At 43.0% G+C, this 20,000-nt stretch overlaps 2 protein-coding genes across 3 annotated transcripts in view; one reads left to right on the top strand and one right to left on the bottom strand.

Annotated features, from left to right (window-relative positions):
* LOC306794762 (proline-rich protein 5-like) overlaps positions 1–3,005 on the top strand; it is a 14,808-nt gene extending 11,803 nt beyond the window's left edge. For both annotated transcript variants that reach the window (XM_079292961.1, XM_079292962.1), the window contains exons 8-9: positions 68–173; positions 2,163–3,005. In XM_079292961.1, coding sequence (XP_079149087.1) covers positions 68–173; positions 2,163–2,542 — 486 coding nt within the window. In that variant the 3' untranslated portion in view covers positions 2,543–3,005. The remainder of the gene's footprint in view (positions 1–67; positions 174–2,162) is intronic.
* Positions 3,006–5,622: 2,617 nt separating this feature from the next.
* Positions 5,623–20,000, bottom strand: part of gramd2ab (GRAM domain containing 2Ab) — a 30,252-nt gene continuing 15,874 nt past the window's right edge. Inside the window, exons 4-12 of the mRNA XM_079267675.1 lie at positions 18,993–19,065; positions 17,317–17,420; positions 16,235–16,333; positions 15,503–15,574; positions 15,365–15,424; positions 11,853–11,988; positions 11,619–11,712; positions 10,632–10,733; positions 5,623–6,999 (exon numbers count right to left, since the gene is read on the bottom strand). Of these exons, the coding sequence (XP_079123801.1) occupies positions 6,951–6,999; positions 10,632–10,733; positions 11,619–11,712; positions 11,853–11,988; positions 15,365–15,424; positions 15,503–15,574; positions 16,235–16,333; positions 17,317–17,420; positions 18,993–19,065 (789 nt within the window). The 3' untranslated portion in view covers positions 5,623–6,950. The remainder of the gene's footprint in view (positions 7,000–10,631; positions 10,734–11,618; positions 11,713–11,852; positions 11,989–15,364; positions 15,425–15,502; positions 15,575–16,234; positions 16,334–17,316; positions 17,421–18,992; positions 19,066–20,000) is intronic.

Consider the following 20,000-nt stretch of genomic DNA (forward strand, 5'->3'; position numbering starts at 1 on the left):
ACTCTCTCTGTGTACATGTTCTCTCTCCGTGTACATGTACTCTCTCTGTGTACATGTACTCTGTCAGGGTATCCACGAGTCTGGTGCTCCCAGTGTGGAGTTCTACCGGTTGGAGCGTCTGGTGGAGGTGGTGGTGTCTCCGTATCTTAGCAACAGGAAGCCGCTCCTGTTGGGTGAGTTCTGCCTCCGATATCTTTACTTGAACTTTGTTCATTCTGAACTAAATTAGACTTCAATGAATTTAAAATCGAGCCTCATTTTGGGACGTCTAGCAGGTGAATCTGAATCTGAAAACTGGGCGATTTGTTTGTGTCAATTCAGCTAAAAACAAGTTATTATTGACATTAAAATGTAAAATCCTACATGAACACACAATGCAGATGGTGCATTCAAGTGCTTGTGGGATTTAGACGTCACGTGTTGGGACTTGTGATGAAACGGTCATCTGTTGAAGTATGTGAGCTCCAGGTCGTCAGGGGTCAGGGGTCAGGGGGGCGTGGCTCTGTAGTAATGCGTTTAAATCCTCTCAGTAGGGAGGTGAGCCGCTTAATCTGCTGCCCCGTGTGTGTGTGTGTGTGTGTTATAACCACTACGACACACACACACAACAACACACCAGAGAAAGAAACGCAAACATCTTGAAGATCATTTTACTGGTTTCCAGCTCATATTCTGCTTATTTTAGATTCTTCAATCATTTACTCTCGAAAAGGTCAGAAAATAGTGAAAAATACACAAATAGAAAAAAGTGATGTCATCAAATAACTGAAACCCTAAAATGTTCAATCGATCAGCTGTGATGCGTTTACAGCTGTACGTTCTTTTTAGTCTTTTGAAAGGACTCAGATGTGATTTTGGGAATTAAAACTGTTCACTAATTTAAAAAAAAACCTTTTCTTGCCATTTTTTTAAAAAAGAAGGAAAAAGCATTGGGACCTGAACCAGTCCAGCAGAGAGCCCCGCCCTAAAGCATCCCCTGCTTTATGGTCTACTAGAGACCTGTCAATCACCGTGTAGCCCCGCCCTAAAGCATCCCCTGCTTTAAGGTCTACTAGAGACCTGTCAATCACCGTGTAGCCCCGCCCTAAAGCATCCCCTGCTTTATGGTCTACTAGAGACCTGTCAATCACCGTGTAGCCCCGCCCTAAAGCATCCCCTGCTTTAAGGTCTACTAGAGACCTGTCAATCACCGTGTAGCCCCGCCCTAAAGCATCCCCTGCTTTATGGTCTACTAGAGACCTGTCAATCAGCGTGTAGCCCCGCCCTAAAGCATCCCCTGCTTTATGGTCTACTAGAGACCTGTCAATCAGCGTGTAGCCCCGCCCTAAAGCATCCCCTGCTTTAAGGTCTACTAGAGACCTGTCAATCACCGTGTAGCCCCGCCCTAAAGCATCCCCTGCTTTATGGTCTACTAGAGACCTGTCAATCAGCGTGTAGCCCCGCCCTAAAGCATCCCCTGCTTTAAGGTCTACTAGAGACCTGTCAATCACCGTGTAGCCCCGCCCTAAAGCATCCCCTGCTTTATGGTGTGTGTGACTCTAAATGGACCATAATGTACTAAATGAACATCATGCTGTATTGAAGAAGACTTGAAACTAGAGATTGAGACATAAACTCATGTTTACAATGTTTACTGAGGTAATAAATCAAGAGAGAAGTAGAGTCATTTTCTATAGACTTCTATACAACCAGAGGAGTCGCCCCCTGGTGGACACTAGAGAGAATGCAGCTTTAAAATGTGAAGCTTTGACTTCACTTCATAGAACCGGAGGTTGACTGAAGCTCGTGATTTGGTGCAAAGCGTGAATATAAACAAAGCTTAACTTTGCTCACGTCAGCTCAACTTGTTCCTCTGATAACTTAAAATCTTTCATCCGGTTAAAATAAAGAGTTAAAAACCAGCAAAGATCTTAAGAAGTGTGATTAAAAAACGTGTCTTGAACTGACGCTGACAGGTGAACAAATGAAACCTTTACTTTGATTAAACTGACAACATTTGGGATGATATGAGTAAACAGCTTCAACATGTAGTACAAAGTTCTAGTTGCTAATTAAAGAGGAAAAGTTTCTTAAGAACGTTTGTGCTGGAGGTGAAAAGTGGAAATATTGTATTCACACAAAGAATTTAAAACCTTTAACTCTCAACCCGTCTCCCCGTCCAGAGCCCCGCCCCCTGAGGTCGTCGGGGTCCTCGCTGAGCGACCACTTCCAGCCGGAGATCACCGTCACTCAGCACCACAGCTCCTCCTGCGACTCCTCGTCTCTGGCCCCGCTGGTGGAGCAGGAGGGCGAGGCCTACCTGGAGAAGTTCGGCGGCGTGCGGCGCCACACGGTGGCCAACGCGCACTCCGACATCCGGCTGCTATCGGCGTCCGGCAGGATGCATGCTGGGACTCAGAGGGACAACGGGGTGGGAGGAGGAGGAGGAGGCGTGGGGTTTCTGTTGGGGGGCGAGCCGATCGGTCCCAGGACGTTCTCTGGGCAACTGGACATGGTGGAGTCTCCGAGAGGGGGAGGAGCCATCTGCCTTCCTCACAGCTAGCGACGAGGACACGAGGACACGAGGACAGACGATAATAGGACAATATGGGAGTTAAAACACATGAGGGATCAGCCAGAATGTGACGAGATAATAAACTACAGGATGAAAGAGACACAATGAGACAAGACAGACAACAGCCAGTAACACAAGGAGACAAGGAGACAAGGAAACAGGAAACAAAAGATAGGAGAAGACATAGGAGGCAGAAGAAGACAGGAAAGGGTACAACCCGACAGGAAGCCAACAACATGACCGGAGAAGCAAGAGACGGGACAGGAAGCAGGACGGAGGACAGTGGGAGTGTCCCACAGCGCCCAGTCCAGGTCTGTCCTGGTCTGTACTGGGAGGACCATCTGAAGCAGGGTCTCTTGGTGTTTCTATGATCCAGGATCAGGTTCAGGATCAGGGTCTTCAGGTTTGTACTAACACTGAGGACTGCAGGTTCTCTTCAGGTCATGTAAATGTGTTTTTTTTTAGGATTCTTAATGATTAATAAAGATTTATTTCAATTGATAATAAACTGTGTTTTTCCTCAGACTCAATACTACTTACTGATATAAGTAGTATTACCACAGTGTAGGAATACTCATGCAGGACCTTTACTTGTAACAGAGTATTTCTACACTGTGGTAATACTACTGACACTCAAAGTTACTACGAGAAACATTCATGTTGTGTTGATTCTGGTGCCCCCTGTGGAGTAGAGTGGTAGTGCACCAGAGTCTCTTTAGAGGAGGAGGAGGAGGAGGAAGAGGAGCAGGAGAAGGAGGAAGAGGTGGGTTAGGAGGAAGAGGAGACGCTGGAGCTGAGCTCTCCTCCCTCTGGAGCTCCTCCAGGAGACACAAACAGATGATTGAGCAGAAGCTTCTTTCTTTAATGGAGTCTGGTGAGTGAAGAACATAGAAAGAGTTCCACTGACAGCAAGATAAAGAGGTAACAATGCCCTAAATATAACGGTCACCTGAACTTGTACTGATTCCTGTCTGTTTGTACTGCAGTAATACACTGACTGTGTATAAGTACCTCATTGTAAACATCACTACTGTCCCTTTAATGTCACAGAGCCTCTGAGGGGATTGACGTCTTTCGGCTTCAGGTCTCCGGATCAAACAGAGATTGAGCTCCGCCCCTCACCTCTGACTGTAGATCAGTTTAACCCTCACATCTGACTGTAGATCAGTTTAACCCTCACATCTGACTGTAGATCAGTTTAACCCTCACATCTGACTGTAGATCAGTTTAACCCTCACATCTGACTGTAGATCAGTTTAACCCTCACATCTGACTGTAGATCAGTTTAACCCTCACATCTGACTGATTATACCGCTCCGCGTGTTATTCTACCGCTCCGAGTGTTATTCTACCGCTCCGAGTGTTATTCTACCGCTCCGCGTGTTATTCTACCGCTCCGAGTGTTATTCTACCGCTCCGAGTGTTATTCTACCGCTCCGCGTGTTATTCTACCGCTCCGAGTGTTATTCTACCGCTCCGCGTGTTATTCTACCGCTCCGAGTGTTATTCTACCGCTCCGCGTGTTATTCTACCGCTCCGAGTGTTATTCTACCGCTCCGAGTGTTATTCTACCGCTCCGAGTGTTATTCTACCGCTCCGAGTGTTATTCTACCGCTCCGAGTGTTATTCTACCGCTCCGAGTGTTATTCTACCGCTCCGCGTGTTATTCTACCGCTCCGAGTGTTATTCTACCGCTCCGCGTGTTATTCTACCGCTCCGAGTGTTATTCTACCGCTCCGCGTGTTATTCTACCGCTCCGAGTGTTATTCTACCGCTCCGAGTGTTATTCTACCGCTCCGAGTGTTATTCTACCGCTCCGAGTGTTATTCTACCGCTCCGCGTGTTATTCTACCGCTCCGAGTGTTATTCTACCGCTCCGAGTGTTATTCTACCGCTCCGAGTGTTATTCTACCGCTCCGAGTGTTATTCTACCGCTCCGAGTGTTATTCTACCGCTCCGAGTGTTATTCTACCGCTCCGAGTGTTATTCTACCGCTCCGCGTGTTATTCTACCGCTCCGAGTGTTATTCTACCGCTCCGCGTGTTATTCTACCGCTCCGAGTGTTATTCTACCGCTCCGAGTGTTATTCTACCGCTCCGAGTGTTATTCTACCGCTCCGCGTGTTATTCTACCGCTCCGAGTGTTATTCTACCGCTCCGCGTGTTATTCTACCGCTCCGAGTGTTATTCTACCGCTCCGAGTGTTATTCTACCGCTCCGAGTGTTATTCTACTTTGTTCTCAGGTCACCAACGAGCAGAAAGAAGGTAAATATTCATATTTTAGAGTAAAACAAGAAACATCTGAATACTTTGATTTTATTTCAACAGAACTGGAAGATCAAACTCCAGAATCTCTGAAGTCGTGTCGTGAGTTTCATTCAACTAACAAATATTTTATTAATCACAAAACAGTTTGAAGACATTTTTATTATTATTATTATCTTCATCTTCATTGTCTATCTGTTGCTTTTCACAAGCGATGGAGCAAATATATATAGATCCTTTACTGCAGTAAAGGTACTAATACCACACTGTAAAAAGACTTTTACAGCAATGAATAGTAAAACCACACGGTGAAAATACTCATTAATTTTCTAATCCACTCGTCGATTGATGGTTTCTTCTGTAGATGTAGAATTTATAACGAAACATATTTTATCAACTCTTTATATGTTTTATGAGGAAAAATCCTAATTTGTAAAGTAACTAAAGTTTTCAGATAAATGTAAAAGAAAGTTACAACTCGAGTGAAGTACAAGTACCTCAAGGTTGTACTTCAGTATATTAGTTTCGTAGTTTCCATCCTCCTGTTGGAGTTCTTGGAGAATAAAACGTCTTCTCTTGAGACGTTTTATTGTTGTAATGAACTGTTATTAACTATAATAAACGATAATAAACTGTAATTAACTATAATTAACTGTAATTAAAGACAAAATCAGGAGATAAAAATGTGTTTATTGATTTTTGTGTTACAACCAGAACAACAATATGAGTTAAAACACAAACATCTAAACAGCTTCATGTCGTCCGTCATCCATCTGTTCAAATCAAACTTTATTGTTCCTCGTCTCACCTGGTGAGTTATTAAAGATCGTCCTCATAGAAACACGTCACTTCATTGTGTTTTTAAATAAAATCATCTGAAATGTGCAGATTCAGGTTCACATTTAAGGGACATTCTGCTTCTTTACATGTTATTAAAGATGATATTGTGAGTTTAAGGCAGAAATCTGACTCAATTAAAAACCTTTATTGATGGTTTTGTGTATTTCTTTACTGTAGATCTAAAAAAGAAAAGTCTGTGACTTTTAATAATTGTTTGTAAAAATATCAGTTGAGATATGAATGAAAATGTCAAAGAAACACAAAGTTTTAACAACTTTAATTAATAATAATTCCTTAAATGTTTCTCTCCTGGATCATTAAATCTCCTATTGAATTATTTTAAAGTCACAAAACCCAGAAATGAATCCAAGCTGCAGAAACTAAACCATGAGCTTCAACAATGTGACGCTCTGTGATTGGCTGCTTGACAGTGAAATGCACCCTGGGAGTCGTAGTTGTCAAAGAAGCAGATATTTTCTAACATCTGTCATTGTGACGTCCAATCAGCTTCAAATTCTGTCATGTGATCCGCTAAGACGTCTTAAAGGAAACCTCTGATTGGCTTCTTCTCCACAGCAGCTGAGGCTCATGGGTATTGTAGTTTTTTTTAAAACTCAGAACTAGAAGAAAAACAGCAGCTTCCCACCTCTCTCACACACGCAACGCACGCACAGGCGCACGCACACACACACACACACACTCAAATACCTTTGACTTCACTCTTCAGCTGAAACGCCCTCTGGTGGAGTTGAAGTGGAAGTTCTAGGTTAGTTTGTAACCAAATGTAACATTTGCTCCACTTATAAGTTATTAACTTCAAACTTTAAAAAGTTTCAGGTAAACGTAGATTTATATTTAATAAAGGTAACTGAGGTGTAACAATGTCTCCAAAGTACACGTTTACACACCAACTGTAGCCGTGACCGAGAGGAATGTACTGCGATGTGATTGGCTGAATTGTTTGACACATCATTCTATAAAGTCTATGCACACACACACACTGTCTCTCTCACTCACTCACTCACTCACACACTGTTATGTTACAGCACGTCGTCGTCCCTCCGGCCTCCTGACCTCTCCGTGACCTCATCCTCGGGAGGTCAATGGTTGGCCGCCATGTCTGTTGACTATCGTGACGTCTCTATGGTAACCAGGTTTAGAGGCGGAGTCAGAGTCCAGCTGCTAACGGCTGCTACAGTCGTCTGTCTCCGGCTCACCGCCGCCCCCTGGTGGGAAGTCTATGTAAGTGCAGGTTCTTCTTCTTCTTCTACTCCCCGACTGGCTCCAAGTGTCAGGTTCCTGTCCTCTGATTGGCCAGCCAGCAGGGCAGCTCTCCACACCTGGAACAACAGGAACCAGAGCGTGATTCTCTGGAGCTCTGTGGTTTGTTTTAAATGGCTCATTAATTAAGTTCATGATTTAAAAAAATACCATCTAAAAATACGTTTTTTACAAGTAAAAGTCCCGGATACAAAATAAGTAAAAGTACACGAGTATTATCAGCAAAATGTACTTAAAGTATCAAAAGTAAATAAAATCATTGAGCAGAATTGGTCCTTTCACAGTGTTTTATAAAATATTCAGTTTTTATCACGTTTAATGTTGCAGTTTATTTGTGTGGTGTACATGGTTTTATGATCCAGATATCCAGATGTTTGTGCACATGGTTTTATGATCCAGGGATCCAGATGTTTGTGTACATGGTTTTATGATCCAGATACCCAGATGTTTGTGCACATGGTTTTATGATCCAGATATCCAGATGTTTGTATAGATGGTTTTATGATCCAGATATCCAGATGTTTGTGTACATGGTTTTATGATCCAGGTGTTTGTGCACATTGTTTTATGATCCACATATCCAGATGTTTGTGTACATGGTTTTATGATCTAGATATCCAGATGTTTGTGTACATGGTTTTATGATCCAGATATCCAAATGTTTGTGCACATGATTATTTGATCCAGATGTTTGTGCACATGGTTTTATGATCCAGATATCCAGATGTTTGTGCACATGGTTTTATGATCCAGGGATCTAGATGTTTGTGCACATGATTATTTGATCCAGATATCCAGATGTGTGTGCACATGGTTATTTGATCCAGATATCAAGATGTGTCCACATGGTTTATGATACAGATGTTTGTGCACATGGTTTTATGATCCAGATATCCAGATGCTTGTGTCCATGGTTTTATGATCCAGATGTTTGTGCACATGGTTTTATGATCGATATCCACATGTTTGTGCACATGGTTTTATGATCCAGACATCCAGATGTTTGTGCACATGGTTTTATGATCCAGATATCCAGATGTTTGTGCACATGGTTTTATGATCCAGATATCCAGATGCCTGTGTACATGGTTTTATGATCCAGATGTTTGTGTCCATGGTTTTATGATCCAGATGTTTGCGCACATGGTTATTTGATCCAGATATCCAGATGTTTGTGTACATGTATTTCTGATCCAGGTGTTTGTGCACATGGTTTTATGATCCAGATGTTTGTGCACATGGTTTTATGATCCAGACATCCAGATGTTTGTGCACATGGTTGTATGATCCAGATATCCAGATGTTTGTGCACATGATTATTTTATCCAGACATCCAGATGTTTGTGCACATGGTTTTATGATCCAGATGTTTGTGCACCTGATTATTTGATCCTGATATCCAGATGTTTGTGCACATGATTATTTTATCCAGATATCAGACATGTGTGCACATGGTTTTATGATCCAGGTGTCCAGATGTTTGTGCACATGATTATTTGATCCAGATATCCAGACGTGTGTGCACATGGTTTTATGATCCAGGTATCCAGATGTTTGTGCACATGGTTATTTGATCCAGATATCCAGATGTGTGTGCACATGGTTTTATGATCCAGATGTTTGTGCACATGGTTATTTGATCCAGATATCCAGATGTTTGTGTACATGGTTTTGTGATCCAGGTGTTTGTGCACATGGTTTTATGATCCAGATATCCAGATGTTTGTGTACACGGTTTTATGATCCAGATATCAAGATGTTTGCGCACATGGTTTTATGATCTAGATATCCAGATGTTTGCGCACATGGTTTTATGATTCAGATATCAAGATGTTTGTGCACATGATTATTTGATCCAGATATCCAGATGTGTGTGCACATGATTATTTGATCCAGACATCCAGATGTTTGTGCACATGGTTTTATGATCCAGATATCCAGATGTTTGTGCACATGATTATTTGATCCAGATATCAGACGTGTGTGCACATGGTTTTATGATCCAGGTGTCCAGATGTTTGTGCACATGGTTATTTGATCCAGATATCCAGATGTGTGTGCACTTTGTTTTATGATCCAGGTGTCCAGATGTTTGTGGACATGGTTTTATGATCCAGATATCCAGATGTTTGTGTACATGGTTGTATGATCCAGATATCAAGATGTTTGTGTACACGGTTTTATGATCCATATATCCAGATGTTTGTGCACATGGTTTCATGATCCAGATATCTAGATGTTTATGTACATGGTTTTATGATCCAGATGTCCAGATGTTTGTGCACATGGTTATTTGATCCAGATATCCAGATGTGTGTGCACTTTGTTTTATGATCCAGGTGTCCAGATGTTTGTGGACATGGTTTTATGATCCAGATATCCAGATGTTTGTGTACATGGTTGTATGATCCAGATATCAAGATGTTTGTGTACACGGTTTTATGATCCATATATCCAGATGTTTGTGCACATGGTTTCATGATCCAGATATCTAGATGTTTATGTACATGGTTTTATGATCCAGATGTGTGTGCACATGGTTTTATGATCCAGATATCCAGATGTTTGTGTACATGGTTGTATGATCCAGATATCCAGATGTTTGTGTACATGGTTTTATGATCCATATATCCAGATGTTTGTGCACATGGTTTCATGATCCAGATATCAAGATGTTTGTGCACATGATTATTTGATCCAGATATCAAGATGTGTGTGCACATGGTTTTATGATCCAGATATCCAGATGTTTGTGCACATGATTATTTGATCCAGATATCCAGATGTTTGTGCACATGATTATTTGATCCAGATATCCAGATGCTTGTGCACATGGTTTTATGATCCAGATATCCAGATGTTTGTGCACATGATTATTTGATCCATATATCCAGATGTTTGTGCACATGATTATTTGATCCAGATATCAGATGTGTGTGCACATGGTTTCATGATCCAGGTATCCAGATGTTTGTGCACATGGTTATTTGATCCAGATATCCAGATGTTTGTGCACATTGTTTCATGATCCAGATGTTTGTGCACATGGTTTTATGATCCAGATATCCAGATGTTTGTGCACATGGTTTTATGATCCAGATATCCAGATGTTTGTGCACATGGTTTTATGATCCAGATATCCAGATGTTTGTGCACATGGTTTTATGATCCAGATATCCAGATGTTTGTGCACATGGTTTTATGATCCAGATGTTCAGATGTTTGTGCACATGGTTTTATGATCCAGATATCCAGATGTTTGTGCACATGGTTTTATGATCCAGATATCAAGATGTTTGTGCACATGGTTTTATGATCCAGATGTCCAGATGTTTGTGCACATGGTTTTATGATCCAGATGTTCAGATGTTTGTGCACATGGTTTTATGATCCAGATATCCAGATGTTTGTGCACATGGTTTTATGATCCAGATATCAAGATGTTTGTGCACATGGTTTTATGATCCAGATGTCCAGATGTTTGTGCACATGGTTTTATGATCCAGATGTTTGTGCACATTGTTTCATGATCCAGATGTTTGTGCACATGGTTTTATGATCCAGATATCCAGATGTTTGTGCACATGGTTTTATGATCCAGATATCCAGATGTTTGTGCACATGGTTTTATGATCCAGATGTCCAGATGTTTGTGTACATGGTTTTATGAGATGTATGCTGACTTATGGACCTTTCTCTCAGCGTCGGCTGGCTGCTCAGGAAGCTCATCTGCTGCTCCAGACGACAGACTCTGAAGGCCAGATAGCAGGACGACAGGACCAGGAGGAATACGCTGAGAGACAGACAGACAGACAGACAGACAGACAGACAGACAGACAGACAGACAGACAGACAGACAGACAGACAGACAGACAGACAGACAGACAGACAGACAGACAGACACAGAGATGGATTAATTACAGATCACATGTGCAGCATTCGATCAATGACATCAGTCTGTTACTGAAGTTAACTGATGACAGAGAAGAAAGACAACCAGAGTATTTATGACACAGTATATGTGTACTATGTATACATAGTATACGATGTCGAGTCAAAGAGTCATAAAACATCATAGTATGTTGTAAAATGGTCTGTGAATGATTCAATTATGACGCATGAGTTTCATGTCACCAACAGGGGCCACATGATATGTTTCTGAGGGCCACCATCGGCCCTCAGGCCACACTTTGAGAAACCATACTGTGACGTTATATTTAGCATGTGAGATATATTCAACCAGCAGGTGGCAGCACAGAGCAACAATACAGTGCTCAACTCTCAACACACCTGAGACTCAATTACAGTAAAACGACTAAAGTAATATTATAAATATAATATATATAATATATAAATAACTAGTAATATTTACACAACTACTACTGACACAAACACCTTTGTCTGTGTACTCTGGGTGTTTGGGAGCTTTTAACGTTGCTTTTGGTTACATCCTGGAAGTATTTGTGAAGATAAATGAAAAATGTATTCGTGGTATTTCTTGATCACAATATACTGTATATTAAGCTTTCATCTCTAAGATTGAAAAGACGAGAACAAATAAACAGGTTGGGGTGTACATATATATATAAATACACTCTATATATATGTATAAATACACATGTGTGAATATGTGTTTTCTTGGTATCTAGTTGTATTTTGTGTGTACTTTTGTACTCACAGCAGGATGAAGAGTTTCAGCAGCTGGTACTCCATGTGACCCAGTTCAGGTACTGGTTCTGTCAGCAGGATCTTCTCTGTTTCCAAACTGCTGTCTACACGCACACGCACACGCACACGCACACGCACACGCACACGCACACGGACACGCACACGCAGTTCAGTCTCTTGGTGTCTCTGGGCAGGGTGGGGGCGGAGCTTTGGCGCGTGGGCGGGGTTTGACAGGTGTGCTTACCTGTGAGTGTGTGCGTGATGAAGGGCGTGTCTGCAGCGAGGCCGGGGGAGGAGGCCCCCAGCAGGTCTGGGAGGGAGGAGGACACGGTGGGGAGCGATGGCTTCCTCCTCCACTTCAACACCTCTGGGAACTCGTCCTGACGGATCAAATCGGCTCATTTCAGTCATCAGAAGATTAGAAAGTCTTCTTTTACGGATTCTCGAGCCGGTAAACTCGACTCAACATGCGTGTCCCTTCTATTGTCGGGGCTGCGGTGACCTCTGACCTCTGAGCAGCGCGTCAGTGAAGCTGCATTCTGATTCTTTGAGCTGCACAGAAACGTAAAGAGCTTTTTATTCACGTTTCTTTAATCCGCGTAAAGAACGGACGTTTACCGTTTGTTGAGCTACAAATAAAGAAATCTGAAGAAATCCGGTTTCAACAAAACATCTGGCTGATCGACGCAAACCCCTTCATCGCAAATACCACACATACCGTGTGGTATTAGTACCTTTACTGTACCGTGTGGTATTAGTACCTTTACTGTACCGTGTGGTATTAGTACCTTTACAGTACCGTGTGGTATTAGTACCTTTACTGTACCGTGTGGTATTAGTACCTTTACAGTACCGTGTGGTATTAGTACCTTTACAGTACCGTGTGGTATTAGTACCTTTACAGTACCGTGTGGTATTAGTACCTTTACAGTACCGTGTGGTATTAGTACCTTTACTGTACCGTGTGGTATTAGTACCTTTACTGTACCGTGTGGTATTAGTACCTTTACTGTACCGTGTGGTATTAGTACCTTTACAGTACCGTGTGGTATTAGTACCTTTACAGTACCGTGTGGTATTAGTACCTTTACAGTACCGTGTGGTATTAGTACCTTTACAGTACCGTGTGGTATTAGTACCTTTACTGTACCGTGTATTAGTACCTTTACTGTACCGTGTGGTATTAGTACCTTTACAGTACCGTGTGGTATTAGTACCTTTACAGTACCGTGTGGTATTAGTACCTTTACAGTACCGTGTGGTATTAGTACCTTTACAGTACCGTGTGGTATTAGTACCTTTACAGTACCGTGTGGTATTAGTACCTTTACAGTACCGTGTGGTATTAGTACCTTTACAGTACCGTGTGGTATTAGTACCTTTACAGTACCGTGTGGTATTAGTACCTTTACTGTACCGTGTGGTATTAGTACCTTTACAGTACCGTGTGGTATTAGTACCTTTACAGTACCGTGTGGTATTAGTACCTTTACAGTACCGTGTGGTATTAGTACCTTTACTGTACCGTGTGGTATTAGTACCTTTACAGTACCGTGTGGTATTAGTACCTTTACTGTACCGTGTGGTATTAGTACCTTTACAGTACCGTGTGGTATTAGTACCTTTACAGTACCGTGTGGTATTAGTACCTTTACAGTACCGTGTGGTATTAGTACCTTTACAGTACCGTGTGGTATTAGTACCTTTACAGTACCGTGTGGTATTAGTACCTTTACTGTACCGTGTGGTATTAGTACCTTTACAGTACCGTGTGGTATTAGTACCTTTACAGTACCGTGTGGTATTAGTACCTTTACAGTACCGTGTGGTATTAGTACCTTTACAGTACCGTGTGGTATTAGTACCTTTACAGTACCGTGTGGTATTAGTACCTTCACAGTACTGTGTGGTATTAGTACCTTTACAGTACCGTGTGGTATTAGTACCTTTACAGTACCGTGTGGTATTAGTACCTTTACAGTACCGTGTGGTATTAGTACCTTTACAGTACCGTGTGGTATTAGTACCTTTACTGTACCGTGTGGTATTAGTACCTTTACAGTACCGTGTGGTATTAGTACCTTTACTGTACCGTGTGGTATTAGTACCTTTACAGTACCGTGTGGTATTAGTACCTTTACTGTACCGTGTGGTATTAGTACCTTTACAGTACCGTGTGGTATTAGTACCTTTACAGTACCGTGTGGTATTAGTACCTTTACAGTACCGTGTGGTATTAGTACCTTTACAGTACCGTGTGGTATTAGTACCTTTACAGTACCGTGTGGTATTAGTACCTTTACAGTACCGTGTGGTATTAGTACCTTTACAGTACCGTGTGGTATTAGTACCTTTACAGTACCGTGTGGTATTAGTACCTTTACAGTACCGTGTGGTATTAGTACCTTTACAGTACCGTGTGGTATTAGTACCTTTACAGTACCGTGTGGTATTAGTACCTTTACAGTACCGTGTGGTATTAGTACCTTTACAGTACCGTGTGGTATTAGTACCTTTACAGTACCGTGTGGTATTAGTACCTTTACAGTACCGTGTGGTATTAGTACCTTTACAGTACCGTGTGGTATTAGTACCTTTACAGTACCGTGTGGTATTAGTACCTTTACAGTACCGTGTGGTATTAGTACCTTTACAGTACCGTGTGGTATTAGTACCTTTACAGTACTGTGTGGTATTAGTACCTTTACAGTACCGTGTGGTATTAGTACCTTTACAGTACCGTGTGGTATTAGTACCTTTACAGTACCGTGTGGTATTAGTACCTTTACAGTACCGTGTGGTATTAGTACCTTTACAGTACCGTGTGGTATTAGTACCTTTACAGTACCGTGTGGTATTAGTACCTTTACAGTACCGTGTGGTATTAGTACCTTTACAGTACCGTGTGGTATTAGTACCTTTACAGTACCGTGTGGTATTAGTACCTTTACAGTACCGTGTGGTATTAGTACCTTTACTGTACCGTGTGGTATTAGTACCTTTACAGTACCGTGTGGTATTAGTACCTTTACAGTACCGTGTGGTATTAGTACCTTTACAGTACTGTGTGGTATTAGTACCTTTACTGTACCGTGTGGTATTAGTACCTTTACAGTACCGTGTGGTATTAGTACCTTTACAGTACCGTGTGGTATTAGTACCTTTACAGTACCGTGTGGTATTAGTACCTTTACAGTACCGTGTGGTATTAGTACCTTTACAGTACCGTGTGGTATTAGTACCTTTACAGTACCGTGTGGTATTAGTACCTTTACAGTACTGTGTGGTATTAGTACCTTCACAGTACTGTGTGGTATTAGTACCTTTACTGTACTGTGTGGTATTAGTACCTTTACAGTACCGTGTGGTATTAGTACCTTTACAGTACCGTGTGGTATTAGTACCTTTACAGTACCGTGTGGTATTAGTACCTTTACAGTACCGTGTGGTATTAGTACCTTTACTGTACCGTGTGGTATTAGTACCTTCACAGTACTGTGTGGTATTAGTACCTTTACTGTACTGTGTGGTATTAGTACCTTTACTGTAACAGAGTATTCATACAGTGTTGTATTTGTATTTAAAAGTTAACAAAGTACTTTTTTACTGTGTAGTATTTGTACTTGTCAGCTTGCTTGATGTACAGATTTGTACCACACGTATTTCCGGCTCCTTTGTGAACTACGTTACCCATAACCCCCTGCTTATGTGTCTCTACAGAATCATCAATTGTTTTCATCAAAGTCATGTGATCACCATGGACAGAGAGATGGGCTCCTCCAGGTACAGCTTCAGGCTCAGACTCTTCCCGTTCACCTGCAGACACAGAGTCAGACAGGAAGTCACTGCAATACATTCTCAGACACAAACAGGAGCTTCTGACTTCTGACAGACCTGCAGGTGAGTGCAGATCCTCCTGAGGACGTCGTAGACGCTGTCTCTGGACAGCAGGGACACAAAGACGTACTGCAGAGAGACAGGAAGTACAAACAGGAGCTCACCTCTTCTTCCATCCTTCACGCTGAGTCTGACAGCGTGAGAAGTTTGATATTGAAACGATGTCATGACGTTTGTAAGAAGTGGACGTAGTCAATGTGACGTCACATGTTGGTTTGAAGCTTTGAGTTCGGCTGTCTGGCCGTCGCCATCTTGGTTTTTTTTGCAACCAGAGGTGACAAAAGAGGGCGGAGCTAATACAACTGAATGCTGAATAATACGTTTTTTTAGGCGACCGGAATGTTTCAATTAACTTTGATGAAATGAAAACAATCTGTGAAAGAGTTAAAGTTGTAAGACGAAAACACGGACAATTTAGTGGTAGAGACCTGTCAATCACAGTAGCCCCGCCCTAAAGCATCCCCTGCTTTATGGTCTGTGTGACTCTAAATGGACCATAATGTACTAAATGAACATCATGCTGTATTGAAGAAGACTTGAAACTAGAGATTGAGACATAAACTCATGTTTACAATGTTTACTGAGGTAATAAATCAAGAGAGAAGTAGAGTCATTTTCTATAGACTTCTATACAACCAGACTTCACTTTCATTTGGCTGAACTGCAGAAACTCGGGACTTTAAACTTTACTCTTCATTTGTATTTTCGTGAACTCGTCCCGTCCGGTACCTTCTGAGCGGTATCCATGGTGATAGCCAGGCCGTTGGGCACCAGGCCGGCCGTTCGGTGTTTCTTCACCAGACGAACTGAGACCACCGGAATACACACCTGCAGGTTCAGAGAGGAGACGGAACAGGAGCTCTTATTGTGAAAGGCAGAGCAAACACTTCCTGTTGCCTCCGCTGCTGGACGGCTCTCGAGCAAGGCACCTCATCAGCTGCTAGTACATTTACTAAAGTACTTCACTTTGGTACAATTTATCGGTACTTTTACTTTACTTGAGTATTTCCATTTTTTGAGATAAATATTGTACTTTTTAATTCACTTCATTTATCTGACAGGTTCATATTATAAATATATATAATCAACCAATAAATTATGTGTTATTATAGATCAGACTATCAGCAGTACATCATCATAAAAATAAGCTCCACATTCACCAGCTGCAACATTAAAGTGATGAAGATCATATATACCACTCTGCATGTAGGAGGAGTCTACTTTTGGTACTTTTAGTATATTTTGATGCTAATATATTTGTACTTTTACTCATGTTTGATTGTGATTGCAGGACTTTTACTGTAACAGATGATACTGAGGTGACCTTTGACCTGGACTCCAACAAAATAAACACGCACGCACTGACTGAAGGTACGTCATGATGCATTCAGGCTCTGCTCAGTGAACATGAGCACTGGCTGAAGGTACGTTATGATGCATTCAGGCTCTGCTCAGTGAACATGAGCACTGGCTGAAGGTACGTCATGATGCATTCAGGCTCTGCTCAGTGAACATGAGCACTGGCTGAAGGTACGTCATGATGCATTCAGGCTCTGCTCAGTGAACATGAGCACTGGCTGAAGGTTCATTATAACGTTATCATGATGTGTTCACATGTCATCTGTAAAATGTAGTTTTGGTGATCAACTAGAATGAATCCAGTCGTTTGAAGATGTTTTCACATGAATATAAATAGATATTAGAGATGAATTATGAGCTGTTTAACTTCCTAACACGAGCTCAAAGAACATTATTGTACATTGGACACGTTCTTAAAGGGACAGGTACAGCGGAGGTGCTTCTTCACTCACCTTGATGTCTTTACCAAACAGGTTGGCGTAGAAACACAACCAGTTCCTGGAGATGTAGAGTCGTCCCTGCAGCAGGATGTCTCTCAACAATGCACACGAATACACTACAGAAGAAGAAGAAGAAGAAGAGAGCAGGTAGACAGGTGAAAGAGATAATAGATGAGATTAGGACAGGTGATAGACAGCTGACAGACAGGTGTCAGTCAGTGTCCTCTTGACCGACAGGACGGATGTTGTACCTGTCCTATATCCCCTGTCTGTCCCTTGTCCGATATCCCCTGTCCTATGTCACCTGTCTGTCCCCTGTCCTATGTCACCTGTCTGTCCCCGTCATCTATCCCGTCTGTCTCCTGTCCTATGTCACCTGTCTGTCCCTTGTCCTATATCCCCTGTCTGTCCCTTGTCCGATATCCCCTGTCCTATGTCACCTGTCTGGCCCTTGTCCTATATCCCCTGTCTGTCCCTTGTCCGATATCCCCTGTCCTATGTCACCTGTCTGTCCCTTGTCCTATATCCCCTGTCCTATGTCACCTGTCTGTCCCCTTGTCCTATATCCCCTGTCTGTCCCTTGTCCGATATCCCCTGTCCTATGTCACCTGTCTGTCCCTTGTCCTATATCCCGTCCTATGTCACCTGTCTGTCCCCTGTCCTATATCCCCTGTCTGTCCCCTGTCCTACGTCACCTGTCTGTCCCTTGTCCTATATCCCCTGTCCTATGTCACCTGTCTGTCCCTTGTCCTATATCCCCTGTCCTATGTCACCTGTCTGTCCCCGTCCTCTATCCCCTGTCTGTCTCCTGTCCTATATCCCCTGTCTGTCCCCTGTCCTATGTCACCTGTCTGTCCCTTGTCCTATATCCCCTGTCCTATGTCACCTGTCTGTCCCCTTGTCCTATATCCCCTGTCTGTCCCTTGTCCGATATCCCCTGTCCTATGTCACCTGTCTGTCCCTTGTCCTATATCCCGTCCTATGTCACCTGTCTGTCCCCTGTCCTATATCCCCTGTCTGTCCCCTGTCCTACGTCACCTGTCTGTCCCTTGTCCTATATCCCCTGTCCTATGTCACCTGTCTGTCCCTTGTCCTATATCCCCTGTCCTATGTCACCTGTCTGTCCCCGTCCTCTATCCCCTGTCTGTCTCCTGTCCTATATCCCCTGTCTGTCCCCTGTCCTATGTCACCTGTCTGTCCCTTGTCCTATATCCCCTGTCCTATGTCACCTGTCTGTCCCTTGTCCTATATCCCCTGTCCTATGTCACCTGTCTGTCCCCTTGTCCTATATCCCCTGTCTGTCCCTTGTCCGATATCCCCTGTCCTATGTCACCTGTCTGTCCCTTGTCCTATATCCCGTCCTATGTCACCTGTCTGTCCCCTGTCCTATATCCCCTGTCCTACGTCACCTGTCTGTCCCTTGTCCTATATCCCCTGTCCTATGTCACCTGTCTGTCCCTTGTCCTATATCCCCTGTCACCTGTCTGTCCCTTGTCCTATATCCCGTCCTATGTCACCTGTCTGTCCCCTGTCCTATATCCCCTGTCTGTCCCCTGTCCTACGTCACCTGTCTGTCCCTTGTCCTATATCCCCTGTCCTATGTCACCTGTCTGTCCCCGTCCTCTATCCCCTGTCTGTCTCCTGTCCTATGTCACCTGTCTGTCCCCTGTCCTCACTGACGTCCTCACCTTTCATCAGGATCTCCTCTCTGGGAACCGTCTGGAACAGTTTGTGGTACTGAGAGTTGTACTTGCTGACGGTCTGTGAAGGCATCGGGAGAAAGGACAGTTATTAACAGACCGAGTGAGACGCTATGGAATCAATAGTCCTGTAATATGTTCAAATCAACAGAAATAGTGATTTAAATGTCAACATTACAGAAGCAACTGAGACCGTTGTGTTGAGGGAAACAGCAGGAAGAGTGCAAATATCAATATGTATGAAAATATCAATAAACGTAACCACAAAATCCAGAATATTCAGACATATGTGGAGAGCGACGGGCTTCTGCTGTTTGGTCCTTTCATTTTCACGACTCTTCATATCTCGTCTTTTATGTCTTGTGTCCGGACCTTTGTACCGGTCGGTGCTTCTTACTTTGTCCCTCCATGAACTCGTTGCGTTAGCATTAGCATGTAGCTTTGTTTAGCTGACGTTAGCCAGCAGTAGCTCTGTTCAGACCTCCGGCACTAACTTGGAGACAAAGACTGAGACATAATCCAGCAGAAGGTTGAATGGTCTCTTCATCTTCGCCTTCTTCGCTGTCATGACCTGTATCCGTATGATTATTAATACTTTCTAGTTGTTTTGCTTCGACTGACTGAAGCGCTGCGTTCTGGGTAATTCTGCGTCCGTATTGTTCTGGTTGCTGACGTTCCATGGTGTGAATCCACCTGTTCCTTCATTCTGAGAGACTTCCTGTCTTCCTGTTCAGTCTCAAACAACAACCACTGAAACAACAGAAAGAGCTCGACGGAGACTCCACGTCCCAGCTTCTGAGGACGCACTGAAGGACTGGAGGACTGGAGGACTGGAGGACTGGAGGACTGAAGGACTGGAGGACTGAAGCACTGGAGGACTGGAGGACTGAAGGACTGGAGGACTGAAGGACTGGAGGACTGGAGGACTGAAGCACTGGAGGACTGGAGGACTGAAGCACTGGAGGACTGGAGGACTGGAGGACTGAAGGACTGAAG

The sequence above is a fragment of the Melanostigma gelatinosum genome, assembly GCF_949748355.1.
Source record: "Melanostigma gelatinosum genome assembly, chromosome: 1".
In the NCBI taxonomy this organism is placed as follows: domain Eukaryota; kingdom Metazoa; phylum Chordata; class Actinopteri; order Perciformes; family Zoarcidae; genus Melanostigma; species Melanostigma gelatinosum.